This window comes from Balaenoptera acutorostrata, chromosome 4 (genome assembly GCF_949987535.1).
Source record: "Balaenoptera acutorostrata chromosome 4, mBalAcu1.1, whole genome shotgun sequence".
Taxonomy (NCBI): Eukaryota; Metazoa; Chordata; class Mammalia; order Artiodactyla; family Balaenopteridae; genus Balaenoptera; species Balaenoptera acutorostrata.
This window is the reverse complement of record NC_080067.1, coordinates 96,174,572-96,195,330: the sequence shown is the minus strand read 5'-3', so window position 1 is coordinate 96,195,330 and position 20,759 is coordinate 96,174,572. Positions and strand designations below refer to the sequence as shown.

The 20,759-nt window shown below is 35.9% G+C and overlaps 1 protein-coding gene across 2 annotated transcripts in view; it reads right to left on the bottom strand.

Annotated features, from left to right (window-relative positions):
* IFT57 (intraflagellar transport 57) overlaps positions 1-20,759 on the bottom strand; it is a 66,402-nt gene that overhangs the window by 5,045 nt on the left and 40,598 nt on the right. Inside the window, exon 7 of one of the 2 annotated variants that reach the window (XM_007187139.2) lies at positions 717-788. The exons of the other annotated variant lie outside the window; for it this stretch is intronic. Within the exon in view, the coding sequence (XP_007187201.2) occupies positions 717-788 (72 nt within the window). The remainder of the gene's footprint in view (positions 1-716; positions 789-20,759) is intronic. 2 annotated transcript variants of the gene reach the window in all.

Below are 20,759 nucleotides of genomic sequence, written 5' to 3'. Positions count from 1 at the left end.
TCATCTCACAAATTCTCAACCACCAATGAAAAAGAAGATAGTTTGAAATTTTCAGCTACAAAAAAGTCTGTAATGAAAATTATTTTAGTCACACTTTGCAGAATGTTAAAATAAAAAAGCACCTGGTAGTGTAGGTCAATTTATTTGTCCTTACGCAAATCTAAAATATATGTGAGTGGAATGTGCTTTATATAAATAAAGTTCACAATCAAAGTAGGTAAGGGAATAACACGATTTTCTTATAGCACAATTCAAAGATGACTGGAATATTCCAGTTGGAAGTAGATCATTAAACTTATAGCTCTAGTCTGGGACCCAAAACTTCTTACTCCAGCTTTGCTTCTTTGTGGTATTCTCCAAAAGTCCCTATTTCTGGCAGGGCAGCAAGCCTGGGAAGCTGTAGGTTCTAGGCGTTGCTGGCCTGGTGCTGTTATCCCCTGAGATTCAGAGAGGAAAGAATGATGAAATGATTCTAATACGCCTACCTAGATATCTAGAGTATGTAATATACTAGGTATATATCATATTGCTTTTATATAGTTACCTTTCATTAGTTGGTCTAAGTGTTAGGGCTGTTGAAACATAAGATGGTACATTCAATCAGGAAACTCCTCAAGGGCAGGGATTGGGTCTTTCTTCCTTTCATGTTCTCCCTTAATAGGTATTACACAGATGAGTAAATGTACTCCTGTACTCATCTGAAGTAATTCACATACCTTGGTCTCCTTTAGAGCAGATTCAATTCCACTTTTGTGTTGGTGCATTTGGTCAACATGGATTCTCCAATCCTACAGGCATGAGAGCGTATAGGAACAAGTAAAAAATATTACATTTCCTTCTTTCCACTACTTTTTTGAAGTTGTATCCTTTATTTTAATTACTTTGGTTGTTGCCCTATTTCAGGTGGGAGAGTCCTATATATAGCTTGCAATCAGATTGTAAAGAAATGTGTGTAGAGCACTTTAGGATAAAAGGTTCTAAATAAATCTATATTTTATGTGTTCACAGAGTGAGGTCTCACAATTTGAATGTAAATTATCCCTGCACTGCTGGTGGTTAATAGTTATGACTACCCATCAAAATGAAAAAAATTCTAATTGCTAGAAAAGAAATACCTGTTTAAACGGTAACAATTATGTTTGCCAGAAGCAACTCTGGAATCAAGTAACATGTATCAAATATTAGCTTGTCCCTTGAAATTGAAGTGGGACGCTTCTTCAGACTTTGGAATCTCTTTCTTAAGAAGGGAAGTCTGTAATGGTAGAGTTCATATATTTGAGATGTACTGTACTACCGCTAGACCGCTCTGAATCTGTGTGCATATGTGAACTCTCTAATCCAACATTTTAATTTCCTACAAGAGCGCCTCAAAATGTTTTGGTTTACATCACTAAAGGTAACAATTTTAAGACTTGAGAAATACTCACCAGAAGAGAAAAAATACTAAGGTGAGTTGGAGTAAGTGATGGAGCCAGGATATCCCTCAATCACACATATCTGCTTGCATGCCCTGACGCTCCACTTTGCTATCTACACTATTTTGTGAAGGAAAAACTATCTTGTGAATAATCCCATTCTACTGACTTCTTAACTTTGAAACGTGGGCCAGTGACCATAGGGTAAAAAAATCCTTGGGTACTTCACGCATACCCATTATAAAATTACATTACAGCTGCAAAGAACCTCAAAGAATATCTAGCCTGACCTTCATCATTGCAGAGATAGGCAAACAGAGGCCCAGGGACAGAAAGGGGCACACCCAAGGCCACAGAGGTGGTGGTGCACCTGGATCAGAGGACAAATGCACTAATTCCCATGCAGTACCTCTTGGCAGTTCAGAGTTAATAAAAGGAGGAATTGGCCGCTTGACACCAGTGAAAGTGCTAGAGCACTCAACGGTACTAATTATTAGAGAAATGCAAATGAAAACTACAATGAGGTATCACCTCACACTGGTCAGAATGGCCATCATCAAAAAATCTACAAATAATAAATACTGAGAGGGTGTGGAGAAAAAGGAACCCTCCTACACTGCCGGTGGGAATGTAAATTGGTATAGCCACTGTGGAGAATAGTATGGAGGTTCCTTAAAAAACAAAAATTTGAGCTACCATGATTTACACTTTTGATTCAGATACTTATTAATATTTTTCTTTAAAAAGTGATTTGTATGTGGATATTTTTGACATATCATTGTAATTATTTACTCATTATTTATTTAATATCCATTGCAATCTAATAATACTTACATAGTCATTCTCCTCCTGAATATGTATATTTTAATTTATCCTATGTTATTCCTGGTTAGTTTTGTAATGAATATATATTTTATTAACTTGTTAAAAATTAGAATTAGCTTTATTTTATCCATATGCTCTTATTATTTTGCTATTTTATTTATTTACCTCTGATTTCACTTATATCAATTTCTTCCTTCTCTGAATTGATCTATTTATTTTACATCATTTTTTTATAAATGAGTATTAAATTCATTTTAAGATATGTAAAAAATAAATAAATAAAAAGAAAGTGCTAGAGCAGAGAACAAACAGCACTTTCCTTTGTCCTTAAGCATTTTTCTGTCTCATGAGCAGAAAAGTATCTCAGAACACAGAGCGTGGAAAGGACCTTGAAGATCATCTACTCATCCGTCTAACAGTCGTCTAGAGCAAGGCGTTCATTTTACAGTTGAGGGCACTGCTCACCACCTGTGACCATGGCTAGACAGATGCGGCCAGGAAACAGGCCCTCCAGCTCAGCCAGTCAATACTGCAACAGGAAGGAGAAGCAACTGGCTGGCCTCCTGCAGCTAGACCTAATATGGTTAAGCTTCAAAATGGAAACCTGCTTAAGCCCAAGCAAGCATCTTTATGAAAGATAATGAACCTAGCAAGTATCATTATATTAATTTTTTAAAGAAGTACTCATCCTGCCTGATTCCAAAAAGAATTTTAGAAGCTTAATAAACACCAAACTCAAGTATTCCTATCGGTCTCTGTCTCCGTCAATAGATATATATGTATATGTGTGTACATATACATATATAAATGTATAAACATACACGTATATATATCTATACATACATTATATATATATAGTTTTAAAATTTATTGTAATTGATGTGTTTAAAATAGTTTGTGTTCTGCTTTTTCTACGCAGCATTATTTTCTATCCAGCAAATGTAAAAAAATGTATTTTTTTCATGTTTTGATATTCAAAGTATTTTGAGAAAAGAAAACATGCCTGACTCATCTAAGAAGTATAACTACGATAACTTACATTGATGTTAAGCTCCACGGAGGAGCTGGCATTTCAGTGGCACCTTGAAGCATGAGTAGCATTTCAACACACTGGAAAGGAGGGGGAGAGTAAGGGTATTTTAGGCTGAGGGAGTAACAAGAACAAAGAAAAACAGGAAAGCATATAGGGAACAGGCAGCCCAGGATGGCTAGAAGATAACACAAAAAGTTCTTGGTGTGGCGTGTGGAAGGTGAATTACAAGGAAACAAAGCTGGAGAGGTAGGTTGAATTAGATCAAGGGCTTTAATTAAGGAGTGTGGATTTCATCTTGTAGATAATGGAGAGCTATCAATGACTTTTGGTTTCAGTTTTAAAGACAAGTCTGTGTTTTGAGAAAGTAACGGAGTGAGGGACTGATTAGAAAGGCAAGAGACTGAAGACAGGTAGCAGACCAGTTAGGAGGTTGTGTCACGGTCCACCTGACAGATTAGCAGGGGATGGAAGGGAAGGGATGGATTCGAGGGACATTGCAGACACAGATTAGCAGCACTTGATTACTGACTAAGGGGAAGTGAGGGGTGGCTGAAGTGGAGGTGGGCCAGTAGAGAGAAGATGTTTGTAAGGTTTCCAGTCTGAGGAACTGAGAGGATAGTAACATCACAGTGTGACAAGAACAGAGTAGATTTCAGGGAGTCCGAATTATTGAGGAATTTGGTTTTGGACTTTTTAATTTGATAAGCCACTGGAACACTGTGTATTCTTATTGCCTTTTAAAGTGGAAAGCTAGTAATGATTTATAATTATCCATCAGGCAAATCTGAATGTTTGTTTTATTAAAATCTTCTAAGTGGACACATTTCCTGATGTACAGCTATTTTTATATAAGCCTTAAAAGTGTTCTTACCCTTTAACCCAGCAATTTCACCTCTAGAAGTTATTTCCAAGGAAATAATTGGGGATACACACAAAGATCAATGTATAAGTTCTGTGTAAAACAGCAGAAGACTCTCTAAATATCTAACAGTAGAGGACAATTTCAACTAATTTTGTAATGTTCATCTCATCCCTAAAAATAATGCGGTATGATACCGTTTTTACAAAGCTCAAAGCAAAACTCAAGGATACACACTATTTGGAGATACACACATATGTGAAAACACGCGCACACACACAAACAAAAACACGAAGAAGAAGAGGCAGCAGCAGCTAATGACAGTACACAAACCAGGGGACAGTGGTGACCTATAGGTGGGAAGGGGCGGCCGCAGAGCAGCACAAAGATAACTTCCAGGATGTTGTAATGGTCTAGTTCTCAAGTTGGGTAGTGGTTTCATAAGTGATCGCTTTATTACTGGATTTTATAATTCTATATGATTGCATATTAAATACATTAATATTGTATATTGAAATGTTAAATTCACGTTCCCAAAAATATTTCATAGTCAGAAAAAATGCATGTTAACAGCATACAGTAATGTGGAAAAACACTGCCAAAGAGTATATTCATTAGCTGTCCAATTTAGTAAAAATTAATATTTGTGTATATCTGTATGTGTGTATTAACACAGGGATTTGAATACTGGTGTTTTTAATTTCTTCCTCATCCTAACATTTTCCAAATTTCCTATAAGAGAATTTTGTCACTTTTAATCACCAGGGGAAAAAATGTCAAAAACTTTCTGGGTGCCCAAGACGTTTCCAAAAGGGGTTTAATATAGTTATAATAGAGAACATAAATGACTGTACTTGTAACAGTTTAAAGACATGAATACACAGCTTTTAAAAAACTGCAACTGAGATGGTTAAAAACTTTATAAACGTTTGTGGTAAGAATGGAGACTATAGGTTTTAATGATATGTAAGGATTTGATCCTCCAAATAAGTAACAGTAAAAGGAACTGTTAAACAATAATAGCTATTCTTAAACAAGAGAGAATCCATTGGGTTACAATGCACTTTTAAACATCTTTCCTTACTTGAGACTCACAAAGGTTTGGAGCACTAAGTAGATATTCTCATCCCTTCTTTTTCACCACTATCCTTCCCTGTAAGAGGGTTATGTGACTTGCTGGCTGGTTGTGGGAGGACTGCACCTCACTGCTCCAGTGATGCTGGCCTTGGCCACGTGCTCCTCTTTGGCCAGTAGAATGATGATGGACACGGCCTATGCCAGGACTGTGCAGAAGCTGTAAGAGGCATCCACCAGCTCTCCTGCCCTTTCTTTCAGCCATGATAACAGGCATTCCCCACAGAGGGGTTTATCCTTTAGGTCTGAGAATATGAAACATGGAGCATAGCTGGAATAGAGCCACAGGTGTGCCACACTTCGGCAGACGTGTATCTTGAGTGAGAATAAATGCATGCTATTCTTATTGTAAACCACTGTGATTTGGGGGTGGTTTGTGATACCAAGAAACTGACTATATATACATAATTTATAGGGACAAAAAAGAATCAGAGAGGTTAAATGACCTTTCCAAAGTTTTATGTCTGGAAAGTGGAAAGCACTCCATACCAGTGCTTTTCCACATATTATATGCTGCTTTTCTTTATGATAAAATGAACTACCAAAGAGCATCTAAGGTAAACCAAGAATTCTTTTTGTTACGTATCAAGTGAGACCACATGGGCCACTGGAGGTTACTAGTCACCCATTCCGAAGTGCTCTACGTATGTCTATTAAGCATCATTTCTGATCTCTGTTGAAGTTGAGCTTTTCGCCTAATCTAGCACATTTCCTCTCTGTGGAAATGAGAAGACTAATAATGAAACAGAATATCATTTCTTTAGACTTTCTATTTTTAAAAATCCTTTCATACACCATCTCATGTGTAATTCTCTCTGTCACCTGTGAGGTAGATGGCAACGGTATTGTTGAACTATAACTCCCCTCCTGGCTCCAAATTCTTTAGCACCAAATTATATATCTCCCTTTTTTCAGAAACTGGAGAATTGTGATGACATCTCTGCAGATGGTGATTCACAGTATACCGTAAAATCACAACATATGAGATCTTGTTGCAGAAGTTAAGGTGACTGGAAGACTATACGGATCTCTGGGTTTTCCTTCAACACAACAGCACCTCAACAATTTCCTTTGCGGACACACAGACATTTTGTTTCTTTGCCTGGATCTCCAGCTCGGTGCTTAAAGTGCCTCTCTGAAACTGCAGGGGAAAGACAGACTGAAACATGAGCTAAGCATGGCAAATGGAACTTCTATCTGTGTATAAGTTACACTAATTTACAACTTGTGAAATGTCAAACTCTCAGTTTTTTTTCACCCAAGTTTGAGCTTCTTTACGTGTGGAGAGGCAGAGTGCCAAAGGACTCTTGATACAGAAAAGCTGAGGGAGGCATCTTCACGTGTACTGGGATGGTTTTCTCCTGGGCTCAGGAAAAGTCCATGGCAGAGCACAGCTGACTCTGGCAGCAGGGGCCCTGCCTCTCCCCCAAGGGCAGGCGCAGGGCCCCAAGGCTCTGACGTGCCTTGAATTGCTGTCCATCACAAAATGCAACTTCTGCCATATACCCCACTTTTCTCCTCTATTCTTACTGTTCCTCCCTCAATTCTGTTATGAATAATTAGTGATGAAATCTTAATTCATTGTTCTGCTTTTGCAGTTTTATTTTAATGACTATAAAAATATTTACAAGGGCTTTTATGGGCTCCCTCTGTTAAAGGTGCCTAACCCATTTTTTCTTACTAGGCCTTTGTTTCAGCTCTGAATTCACTTTCTCTAGGGATTTTCAAGATCACTCTGGGGAGGAGATCCTATGTACCTCACAGCCATTTTGAGATCTTTCTAAGTCTAATAACAACAACTTCAATGTTAACATTCAGGGATGCTTCATAAGTGTCAGGCACTATGCTCAGCACTGTTCGTACATCATCGCATACAATTCTCTTAAAAACTTTACAAGGGTATTGAGATGCAGCTACTTTAAAGTAGGCTTCCCAAGCTCACACAGTGGTAGAGTCTAAACCTGCAAAGACCGCTATATCATATCATGTCATTCCCCTGATGAAATGCAGTAAAGCATAACTAAAAATTTTAATGGGGCGATGGTTAAAGAAGACTTTAGTTTTATCTTTAATATTTGAATTTTTATAAGAATGTATTTATATATCAACTGTATAATGAAAAAATATATTTAAAACATTTTAGGATAAACATATATAATTAAAAACTTTCTCACAAAGAAATAGCCACACCTACATGGCTTTATCAGTGAATTTTCTCAAACATTTAAGAAAGAAATAACAGCAACCTTATATGACTTCTACCAGAGAACAGGAAAAAAAGGGAGAGCAATTGCCAACTTGTTTTATAAGAACTGCATAGCATTACACTAAAACCTGACAAAGTCACCTAAAAAACAAGAAAATTAAAGATTAATATCTTTTGTAAACATAGATATAAAAATCCTCAACAAAATACCAGGAAATAGAATCCAGTAATATACAAAAAGATAATATAACATGATTAAGTTGCATTTATTCCAAAAGGCAAGGTTAGTTTAATACTCAAAAATCAACCGTTATATACAGTATTGTAAGCCATATTCATACTGCTCTACATTAGATCTCCAGAATGTATTCATCTTGCATAATGGAAACTTTGTATCCTTTGATCATCTCTCTCCATTTCCCCTTATCTCCAGCCCCTGGCAACCACCATTCTGCTACATGCTTCTATGAATTTGACTATTTCAGATTCCTCTTATAACAGAGATCATACAATGTTTGTCTTTCTGCGTCTGGTTTATTTCACTTAGCATAATGTCTTCTAGCTTCATCCATGTTGTCACAAAAGTCAGGATTTCCTTTATTTTTAAAGCTGAATATTATTCCATGTCTGTATAATATCGCATTGTATGGATATACAATCTTTACTTTATTCATTCATCAATTGATGGACATTGGTGTTGTTTCCACCTTTTGGCTATTATGAGTAATACTGTTATAAACCCACGTAACTGTGGTCAACTGATTTTCAACGAGGGGGCCAAGACCATTCAATGGGAAAAGAATAGTCTTTCCAACAAACAGTCATGAGGCAACTGGATATCCATATTCAGAACAATGAATTTGGACCTGTACTTCACACAAAATATAAAAATTAACGCAAAATGAATCAAAGACCTAAATATAAGAGCTGAAACTAGAAAACTCTTGGGAGGAAAAATGGGTGTAAATCTTCATGACTTTGGATTAGACAAGGACTTCTTAATTATGCATCAAAATCACAAGCAACAAAAGAAAACACAGATAAGTTGAAGTTCACTGAAATTAAAAACTTTGGCTCAAAGGGAACCATCAAAAAAGTGAAAAGGTAACCATCAAAAAAGTGAAAAGGTAACCCACAGAAGGGGAAGCAATATTTACAAATCATATAATTGATAATGGGATAGTACCCATTATATATAAACAATTCTTATAATGCAAGATGAAAGACAACTCAATTTAAAAATGAGCAAAAGACTTAAACAGACATTTTTTCCAAGGAAGATATACAAATAGTTAACAAGTACTTGAAAAGATACTCAACATCATTAGTCATCAGGGAAGAGTTTTAAAACCACAATGAAATACCACTTTATATCCACTAGGAAGGTGATTTTTTTTGAAAAGGAAAAGGAAATTAACAAGTTTTAACAAAGATGTGGAGAAATTAGAATCCTAAATCCGCTGCTTGTAGGAATGTAAAATGGTATAGCCCCTGTGGAAAACACTTGGTATTTCCTCAGAAAGTTAATAAACTTACCATACAATCCAGCATTTCCACTTGTTGGAATTGCTGCCAAGTACACAAAGACAACTGAAGACATATGTTCATACAAAAACCAGCACCATAAACTTTCACAGCCAGTGACAAACTGTGTCTGCTTTAAGCCTACCTCCTTCTCCCTCGTCAGCTTTTTTCATGCTTCAATTTTCTTTCTCATTTGGGAGTAGAAGTTCTTTTTGTGGAAGAAACACTTTGCTTTTTTATTGAATATATTTAATATATTTTGTTCTAACAAAAATTCATTTATTTGTGTTTTGGTTTTCCCTTGCTAAATTGTAAATGATAACATTTATGGCCTGACATACAAATAATACATGTTATTGCATAAAAGTCAACTGCTTGTTAACAAATATATTGATTGTTTAGCAATAAAATGGAGAGAGTAAAAAAAAAAAATCAACCATTATAATCTACCATAACAAGAGAGAAAAAAAGAGGAGATAAGTCAAATGGTCATCTCAATAGATGAAGGAAAAAAAAAATCGCTTGAAAAAATTTAACATCCATTCATAATAATAACTCAGCAAACTAGGAACCAAAGGAAAGTTCCTTAATCTACCTTATGATATATGTGAAAGTCATAAAGCTAACATCATCCTTAATGGTAAAATTGAAATATTGAAAGCTTCCCCCCTGCTAATGCCACTTATATCCAACATAGACTAGGTACTGCAAGCAAGATGAAGGAAATAAAAGGGATAAGCTTGTAAAGAAAGAAATGAGATTGATGTTATCTGCAGATGATATAATTGTATACACAGAAAATGCAAAAGAATCTACAGGCTTATGGTTAGAATAAGTGAATTTAGCAAGTTTGCTGGAGATGTGTACAAATATACACACACAGAGAAATGTATTTTTATATAACAGCAACAAATAAACAGAAAATAAAATCTAAAAGATACCACTGAAACAAATAGACCAATGTAATAGAACAGAATGTCCAGATACAGACCCTCACAAACATGTTCTCTTTTTATGACAAAGCAGAGCACTGGTAAAAGGATAACCTTTTCAATAAACTGGGTCAACTGCATATACATATGAAAACCAAATAAATCTTGAGTTCTACCTCACACCCTCACACTGTACACAAGAATAAATGCTAGATGGACTGTAGATCTCACTGCAAAAGGTGAAACAATACAGCATCAAAAGGAAAACAGGAGAATATGTTCACAACACCGGGGGAAGCAAAGATTCTTAAACATAGATTTAAACAAAGAGTAAACGAAGATTCTTTAAACAAAGATTAAAACATAAATATTAGCCATACTCCACTCCCCACAAAAGAGATCATTTTGAGTATGTTAAAATTAAGCCGCCTTTATCGTAATACACCAATAAGAGTGAAAAGGAAGCTAAAGAGTAGATATTTGCAATACATATATCTGACAAGGGACTCATATCCAGAGTATATAAAGAACTTCTATAAATCAAAAGAAAAAGCAGATAACCCAATAGCAAAAGACAAATGAGAATATCCAATTGCCAAATAAACATATGGAAAGGGGCGCAACTTCATCAGTCATCTGGAAAATGCATATTAAAATGACAGTGAGACATCACAACAAACCTACCACGATGACTAAAATAAAAAAGACTGAACCAATACTAAATGTTGATGAAGACGGGGAAAAACTGGAACTTTCAGACGCTGCTAGGAGTATAAATTTGTATAACCACTTTCAAATATGCAGACACTATGACCTAGCAATTTCACTCTGAGCAGAAACTGCAGGAGAAAGGTGTACTTATGTTTCCCAAAAGACACTTCAAGAATTTTCAAATCAGCATTATTTATGTCACAAACTATAAACAACTCACATAAGCCAGATGTGGGCTCCCCTGGAAGGGCACAACCTTGAGTTAGCCAGCTCTGCACTGAAGGAGCAGACAGCTGGAGGTTGCTGACCGCACTCTCTGTGGCTCGGTGGCAAGTCCTTGTTTGGAAGGGGATCTGGACAATTCATCTCTGTTTTAACCACAGAGAGACAGACTTAGTAATTAAAATGATAACTGTAGCTGCAGTGGTAGAGAGGTAGGGCCAAGGGTGAGCTGCAGTCCCAAAGTGATCAGTCTCAAGATTTCACTGTGGAATACTGATGTTCCTGTGACACATTTATACTCCATCCACAGTCAATGATAAAATTCTCTGGAAATCTGATGGCAGGAAATCAGGTTAAATGAAAGAGGCAGAGAAGACAGCTTGATAGAAGGAGTTGCATATGTCTAAGTTCACTGTAGCAAATATTTTTGGGACAGGTCAATAATTTATCATGCTCTTTGCAAGGATATGAGCAGCGTATTTCCCTCCTCCACCCAGAACACTCCCTTCTCTAATGACGGAACATTATTTGTATTCTCTCCTTTTGCCACTTTGCACAAGCAGTTTTGCCATCTCTTCTTCCTGTTCTAATCGTTAGATTAATTTTCAGCTTCATCACTGCTCACATTTATGTGTGTATTTGTGTGTGTGTACGTGTGAGAGAGAAAGAGAGAGAGAGAGAGAGAGACTGTCCATTAAATTAAGTAACTTTTTCATGAGATTACTTTCTTAATGAAAAATGCCCATCAGGTTGCAGGATAGTTGCAGAGTGCGGCTTTCCTGAATTTTTAAATGTGACATTTTTCTTTAATTGTCAGCAGCTCAAAGTCTTCTGTGGTATACACCTTTGTGGTGTGAGAGCATGATTTTTCTTCATAAGTGTTCAAAGAACTAGACATACGACTTAGGAAGAGTTCACTATGTACGTGTGCTGTATGCTGTACGTGTGTATTTGTTGCAGGGGGTGTGGGAATCAGGCTGGAAATATATGTTTCCTCGGGAAAGTTCTTGCTTTCTAGATATTGCTCTTGTAGAGAAAAATAATACGTGTGCATAGAGGGTAAGCAAAGGCTATCATAACAATCACTGGGATTCTCACACCTGCCTGTAATTGAACTGAAACTGGAGATCCATAATCTCTCCATAAAATACCTTGTTAGTAAAATGATTACATTTCTAATGTGTGTTCAGAGATTATCTTTACTGACTACCATCTGTTACTAAGCATTTTCACATGTTGACTCAGACTTATTATTCATGCTTATTCTATCCACACCCCTTTTCTATGGCCACACAAATCTTCTGAGTGAGGTTTTCCAGACTTTAGAAGGCATTACAAGCCTTGAGAAGAGATTTGGCAAGGCAGAGACTGGGGGCCTTCTGAGAATGCAGGAACACTCTTAGGCTGACTCAGAATGTTATTGTTTCACAGGATGCTGAGGAACCATGGTGGATAGCCGGAAGAGATGACCTCGCCAGTCCCTCTCAACTTTGATAATCTACTAATCAAAACTTTGATCTCATACTGATACTCAAAAAATAAAAACTGAAAAAATGGAGTCATCTCCATATCTGAAGAACTAAGAAACATTAAATCACTACCTTGGCCTAAAGAAACAATCACATATAATGGGATAAAGACTATGGGGGTAACAATTTGCCCAAATATTAAGAAATTTGTAATAAAACACTCTGATAGCGAGAACTGCTCTAATACTGTTGATTGGAAAAATGAGTCAAGGCAATTAAAAAGTGCATTTTATAGGGAGGTCCATACGATAAATGGTTTCTGCGTCAATTCATATTTTATATTAAGTAAAAGGAAACATGAAATTATACTTTGTAATAATGATATATTTAGTCTAGAAATTTCAATTATAATCAATGTGTATTAACTCAATGCTCTCAGTCACAAATGTCTATTTGAGGTATACCTACCGTGAGGCATTAGTAACTTTCCTCCTTAGCATTTACGTAACATGCAGTCTTTATTGGTTATTTCCTTAAAAATCTACCACTGTTGATGCTTTTTAGTTAGAGATGATGGTAATCTCTAAAGCAAAAACACTTGTTCTCCTATTTCAACTTGTGATAAATGAAACCTTTCCGGATCCAGTTGAAACATTTATCATGCTCAGGGTAAATAGGAAGGACGGCATCATCAATTAACTTTAAACACAGAATATCCTGAATGTTCAACAAGACTGGGACAGAAGCAGCTAAAAATTGTTTCCAGTTGCTTAAGGATGGCTGGGTTTTTCTACACCCCTATGCAGTATTTTCAAATGTATAATTTAAGCATAGTATTCTTTCCCACAACCCTGTCCATGACCCACATGCTACAAAGGAAAAAAAAAAACAAAACGTTGAACTTGAGAATACAACTTAAAGTCCACCAAATAACACCATATTTTAAAAATAATACAAAACTCCAAAACAGTATTCTGTTTTGTGTAGTCTCCCTTAAAGAAAGCTTGCCTGTAAAAGTCCATCAGTGAATACTTCCCCTCATTCTCTGAGACGACGTGGCAGTTGAGTAATCACACCGGCTGCTCTAAAAATGTATGTGTGTCTAGTTAATTTAGGCAGTTTATTTTGATAGCATTCACCTCTTTTTGATTACAGCAGGTGTTTCAAGGATAAATTTGCTGAAAATTGTATTTTGTTTAAACAACAGCAGCATGTACATTTACGGCCTTACTATATTAAAAAGCATTTGCTGTCTGGCAGCAATGGATACAATTACAAACATTTGTGACAGTAATTGGAGCTATTACTCCTGCATGGAGTCTCATGAAGACCAGCTTATTGCCACCTGTATTTACATGTGTTACTGGTAATTGCAAAAGCCGATTTTTAAAAATTTGGTTCCTTATTTTTTAAAAATTGTGTGACTATGTTTCAACAAAAGGTCTGTCTACCAGCACATCTGTAAGAATTATAAATGTGGTTTCTCCGTTATTTAAATAACAGGCTGAATCCCATTTTATGAGGAACATATATGTAAAATGTATTCCTGTATCTTAGCCCACAGAATATATTATACTTTTTTGCTCATGACTGCAAGAAACCTATCAATATAGCCTATCTAGCAACCAGAGTACAAGTCTTGAGAAATGCTCTTTACTCCAAAACTATAAAAATTTATAAATCCCTACAGGTCAGAAATATTTAGAAAGCTAAATTTTATTACACTGCATCCAAACACAGTGATGGCAGAAGGTCAAAGCAAGTTGACCTTCCACTGCTTCGGAATGAAAAAAAATACCCTCCATTGCTTCCAGATATAGATTTGTCTACAAGAGTGAAAAGAGGAAGCCTACCATTGTCCATTTCTGCACGATTTGGCTGCCAATTTCAAGAGACTTAGATCTAATATGGCAATTCTGTGGTCCTCCCAGGTTCATTTAAATGGAATTCCACCTGCTGATTAATGAAGGCCTCTCTATTCCCTCTTAGGTTTTGGCTCTCACAGTGACTAGAGAGCCCAAGAGCTCAAGACTATTGTCATGATTCCATCCTTAGCAGAAAGACTCTTTCCAAAAGGTTTCCTGCTGTGAATTACCCAAGGCAACACCTGTACGATTTATTTACATTAAAACGAAATCCAATTGCTTAGAGTTGAAATTTTAAGTTTAAGGTTCTTTTTACAAATGCAACCTTCAGAAAGTTGGACACTGAAGAACAGGTAAAGATGTAAAAAAGCAGTTCAGTAAAGCAAAGGCTTGAAATAACTAGAAACACATGCTGTAGTACTTCCTAAGCCTTAAATAAAAAATAATCTCTTTATCTAAATTCCTTGTAATGAACCTGAAGATTTACATAATTACTAAATACATTTTGGTAGAATGAAGGGGGTACCTAGCCAACTATCTTTTAAAACAACAAAGCAGGAAACATTTAATTATAATTTGGAAAAAAGTCTATTTAAGTTATTAATCAAAATTCTAATTACAATATCCACAGGGCGTTAAAGCACGATAAAACATTTGTTCATTGCATTAAATACCTAATATTAAATCATTACAATATACAATCTTTTCGGAATAAATACTGCATAACTGAAAAAAAAGGGCCTATGTAAGGTTTAGTTGAAAACTGATTTCACGCTTGCTGCTCTTCTTTATTTCTGGGGAACAGAAATAAATATTATTAATGATTCCTTAGTTTCTTTGTAAAAACCCTTGACTTGAAAAAAATCATTCTCCTGATAAAGATTAATAAGAGTGATCATTTTAAGAAGACACTTTCCCTCAGTTCAGTGAATGAAGTTGAGAAGCTGAACATACAAATGGACAACAGATAACAGCTAGATCATTACCCAAAATATTTAGAATTCTGACCCACAATCTGTGGCAACTAGTCCAGAAAGCCAAATCTAACCTCTGTAGCAACTGACCGAAATGGTCAGGACTTAGTAACTGTCAGCTTCCCCAATTTTTGCTCAAACCACACTCTCCCGCCCCGCCCCGCATTTCCAATGTAGGACCAATTAGACAAAGCCAAATATCCTCCCCTAACCAATCACATGAGAGGCCCTGCTTCTAGTTAGCCCACCTCCAAACTTCCAGTCACATCTGAACATACTTGAAGCCTTCCCTTTTTTCCACTACAAGTCTTTCAAATTCTCCTGCGTGCCTTAAGTTCTCTGCCGACGCAAGTGGTGAGGGCTGACTCCCTTGCTATGGCAAGCTCTGAATAGCCTCTGCCTGTTCTCATTTAGGCGGCCTCTGTTTATTTCCACAAAGCCAAATAAAAGCTGGCTGTTTTTAATAGTAAAACAGAAACTAAAAAAGATAGAATAATTTTCCTCAAGAAACGGCATTAAGTATTTATTTAGCAATCAAAATTAATCAGAAATACAGAGAGTGAAATCTATATGAATATGCATTCACATTTTCTATTCCCCTAGAAACAGAGGACATGCAGAATTCTTTCGCAGCTCAGCTTCAACCATTTTATTATTCAACTCAGCAACTGTCAACTGATTCACTTAAAAGTTAAAAAAATTACTATTATGGAATTTAAAATATTTCAATCAAGTAGGAAATATTATCCTTCAATAATTATCATAAAGTACCCTGAGGAAGAGCCCCTCACACGGTTAAAAACAGGTAACAGCAGCTACAACCTACAGGCTGGTCTGACTGTACATTCTTGCAGCAATGAGTAAGTATACAAGATTTCTAAATTTCATTTTCTATTTAATCTTCATTTCTGCTTCTTGCTCTCCATGTTTTCTCTTTCAGCTGGATTTCCACATTCAACAACCACTTGTTCTCTAAAATGACCCACTGGCCAATCCATTTCTTGCTATTGGTCTGTGTTCTCAGATCTTCTGGTCCTTAGGCTTGCCCATGTCCTAAGCATCACCTCTTGCAGGACAATGCCCTGTCATTTCTCCACCCAGATCCTAGAGCTCCTGGTTTGACCCCAGCCTGCCTAGCTTGGCCAAGCCATCTCCCTACCACGCACTCAGCTGGAGATTGACGGTAACCTTCTAGCACTACAGACAGCCATCTAAAGTTATGGTTTATAATTTTTAAGGATATGTGGAAATGCTCATGATGAAATGATACGTTAAAAAAGAGGTAAAATCTCAACACCATACATAGAAGCACACAGAAATAGTGGTCAACATATATTAAGTGATTCTTCTGGCGCCATTCTAAGTGCTTTAGATATGTTAATTCATTTAATACTTTTAATAACTTTGTTGAGGTAGGCTTTATAATGAATTCCATTTTACAGATGAGGAAACTGAGGCACAGAGTGGTTGAGTAACCTACCCACAGGCTCCAACCGCTAATAAGTGTTAGACACAAGATGAGTACTCAAGTGTCCTGAGTTTAGAATTTGTGCTTTTCACCAGTATGCTATATTGTCACTAACTGAATAGGTAAGAGCCTGGGTTGGAGGTTCAAATATCATATCTGTCACTTACTAGGCAGAGGCTAATAACTTCTCTGTGTTTCAGTTTCCTAATCTGTAGTAAAAGCTACCTGCATATCATAGGGCAGTGGAAAGGATTAAATGAGTCAGCGTATGTAAAGTGCTAAGAACAGCACTTGGCACAATGCAAACGCTTAGTAAATATCATTTATTATTATTATTTTCATCATATCATATATACCTTTACTAAGGAAAAAATTAGAAAGATTTGCCAAAGTGATACTTATATGAATCCAAGTACACACTAGGTAAAAATATAAGGCTGACTGTTATCAATATTCCCTTAAGTGATGGAAGCATTAGGGCAGAAATTTTGTAAATTCTTCCTGAATACTGATACAGACACAAACATGAGAGGGCTATCATAGAATACAATAATATTACAAAACAATATTGTAACATAACAATAATTAACATTTATTAGGCAGTAACTATGTGTCAGACACTGTTCTTGTTGCTTTACAACAACTCCATGAGGTAAGGAATATAATTAGTCCCATTTTACAGATGAGGAGAGGAGGAACAGAGAGCTATAGTAGCTTGCCCTAGATCACACAGCTAGTAAGTGGTAGAAATATGAATTTTGGGTGTCAAGGGAAGGTGTGTGAGATAGGCTTCATCTTCTCTGGGTCTTTATAGCTACCAAAGTTCTACTAAGTTTCTGAAACTTTGGGTCAATAAATCAGGATTTGATGGTGGGACTAAATGTGTGATCCCTAGCTTCTAATTCACAGTACACTGCCTGCCTCCTCTCCCCTTGAAATATTACTTCTGTATTATTTTTATAATTAACAACAAAATTGTGTTTTAAAAAGACTCAGAGATTAGGATAATTCTTGACCAGTTACAGATTTAAGTCTAGTGAGTATAATCACAGATGTTTGCTCTTAGTTTTAAATTCCACCAGAGTAGTTATATAACACTTGTGGGCACTACTATGGGGTCTAATAAAGAACAATTTAAAAAAAAAGATAAAAACACAGCAGAAAAGGAAAGAGTTAGAGAAATAAAGAGTAAAGAAAAGAAAGGAAAGAACAAAAAGTCCAGGATGTATTATACTCGTAGACGATTTTATTAGGTGGCACTGACGTCCACTCTAGTTTAGGTGTCTTCAGACTGCCCTTCTAAGGAATTGATGCCTGAGCCTTACTCACTTGGTCAGAACTGAGGCATTAACTAGGGTTGGCTAATGACCTGGTTAATGACCCAAGATTTGGCTGAATTTATCGACTCTCTTGGCGCAACTTCTGACTGTGTCTTCAGATACATTATTCCAAATTGAGGCAGATCTGAGATGGGTATATAGCTACTCTAGAAGTAATCACCAGGAGCATTCTCTATACCCAGCTCTAAAAAGGGAACTGCTAATATAGTCCATTCAAGCCAGCATATGACAAAAATCCTTTATCTTCAGTTGTGGAATGTATTATTTGTAGTTTTGGCAACATACTTATTTTCCCAATTGTAATTTGTTTAAGCTAATATTAAAATTTATTTGCATTCTTTGAGAACTGGTAATAGTAACAAGTAGTGCCAGAAACAAGGATAAGCTAGCCTAGCAATAAAAACCTGATTACATTATGAAGAATATACAAAATAAAATACTGGTGTATGACAGGATCTCATCAAGCATACAGACTATAATATATGCAAAAAGAACGGAAAAGAAGATTTACTTTTTTTTATAATACACTGCTGGGACGCATACAAGGACTAAAATGAACCTGTGAGAAAAAAAAGCAAAATATTTGATCCAGTGCCAAATAAATATGGGACTTTTTTTTACTTCTAACACAAGGTAATTTTAAAGAAATTTATAATGGTTTTAAATAATGCTGACCCTATATTACTTATCTCCTACATCTATATGCTACTTAAAAATTAATGTAACAGTGATCAGTAAAACACATGGATCTGAAAATAATTAATTCCTTTTCTTCCCCCTCAAACATGAAGTTGAAATCTTGAAAGGTCCTAAATGGCCTGTGGTGAGTGAGAGGTTATTGTTTTGTCCAAAAGTAAAAGAGAGGGTTTGGTTTTGGTAGAGTTAGGAGTTGACGAAGAATGGGATCTACCATGATTCTGGTGTCAACCCTTCCTGATTAAGGAGGATAATGAGTCCGTGAGAAACCACATATATAACCAGATTACTTTATTTTTGAGACATGAAAAACATTTCTCTATTCATTAGCCCCTTATCTTCTCAAATCAACGTATAATTTTGTTTTTCTTAAGTAAGCTGAATAAAGAATTGACCCTAAAGCTGTAATTCCCATTTGCTACAGCTGAAATACTTAGGAGAAAGAAGGGTTTACGAAACACTGGACACAAGGACCAAATTATCTAGAGAAGAATTCTGAAAAAGCAATCAAATAGAACTTTATGTCAGTATTTTTACCACAAAAATCTAAACTCAAAATGACATTCACATATTTGAAAAAATACCAACCCCCCCAAAACTTTATCTGACATTTTCAAATGTTGCCTGTAACACGGACTGTATAATTAATGACAAAGTATATCCTCATAAGAACAAGGCTGGTAATTAATGGCATGAGACTAAGAGTCCAACTCTGAATTAGTTAATTCTTCCCCAAATCAGGAGAACATTGATTCTTTACGAATCCAGGATTTTGACTACTGCAGTAATGGTTTATAAAACTGTACAGGTTAGCAGTTACATTTATATTCTCCCTTTCTTTATTCAGTTACTTCTATTATGTGGAGATCAATGACAGTTCTTAAAAAAAACACACTCGTGTGATCCTATTAGATTTTAAGTGAGATGTTTGATTTCAAGAGTTTACTTACCTTGAAAGCAAACAAATTAAACTTGCTTCCTCACGGGACTAAGATGTACTTGAGAGTTCCCAACTACACAATTATTTTAACATGTCGTTCTAACTACAGTCACAATAATAGTGATGTTTAATTGTATGAAGGAAATTTGTTCTGACAAAACTAAAGAATCAGAAATTACATTTTCACAAAAAAATTACATTTTTGAAAATTATGACTTCCAGCAGAGATCAAATCAGGAAAGAAGTTCTTATTAATATGTATTTACATATAAGAGATACATAAACAGAGAATTTACCCCCAATGTACTCAAATAATAGCTGTCCTCCATAATGATTGGGTAAATATACAGTAAACAGGCTGTAGGATTTGCCCACTTACTCTAGATAAAGCTTGTTCCACAGCTGTTCACGCTCCAGGAAGACCTCTGTTGTCCTTATCTTATTTTAGGACTGCCCTAGGAGTCTAGGCTACTTCTTACTTTCTCTAGGATACAGTTCTACATGCCCAAATCCAGGCAATCGAAGTATGAATTAGCTTCCAAGGCACTGAAAACAGCAATCTTTGTATGGCTGCTACTTTGGGGAGCAGACATACAACCACATTTGTAGAGTGACAAGTTTCCCTAGAACCTTGTTCCATAATTCTGGGGCTTGTCTCTAGCCTCCAAGGAAAAAAATCCTTTAATTTTTTTACCTAGATGTCTCTGTAGCCCCTTTTATAGAGATTATTATAATACTAATGAGAGTAGTATTGTCTAGTCACCCATTAGCTTGTTCTGAAGTTCTTACTCATAAATTGCAGGTAAAAAGTAAGCAGAAACTTGATTAAATGGGCCAGTTCATCTGGCCTAATCCCCAAATCTTTATTGCATATGATCTCTTGATTATTTTCTTAATATTTAACTTTTAATCATGTGTACTGAGTAGATTATGTAAGGTAGCTTCCAGGACGCCTTCTGTTTTGCCAACCAGCAGAGTTCTAAACCATTTTTTAACTCTACTCAGTTAGTATACAGTCATAGAATTCCAATTTCATTCACTATTCACCTAAACAAAATATGATTGCCAAGAAAATATATCAAAATGTATTGAGAAAATACGCCTTAATCCCAGGGAAATATGATGTGTTCCAAATCATTTTAAAGA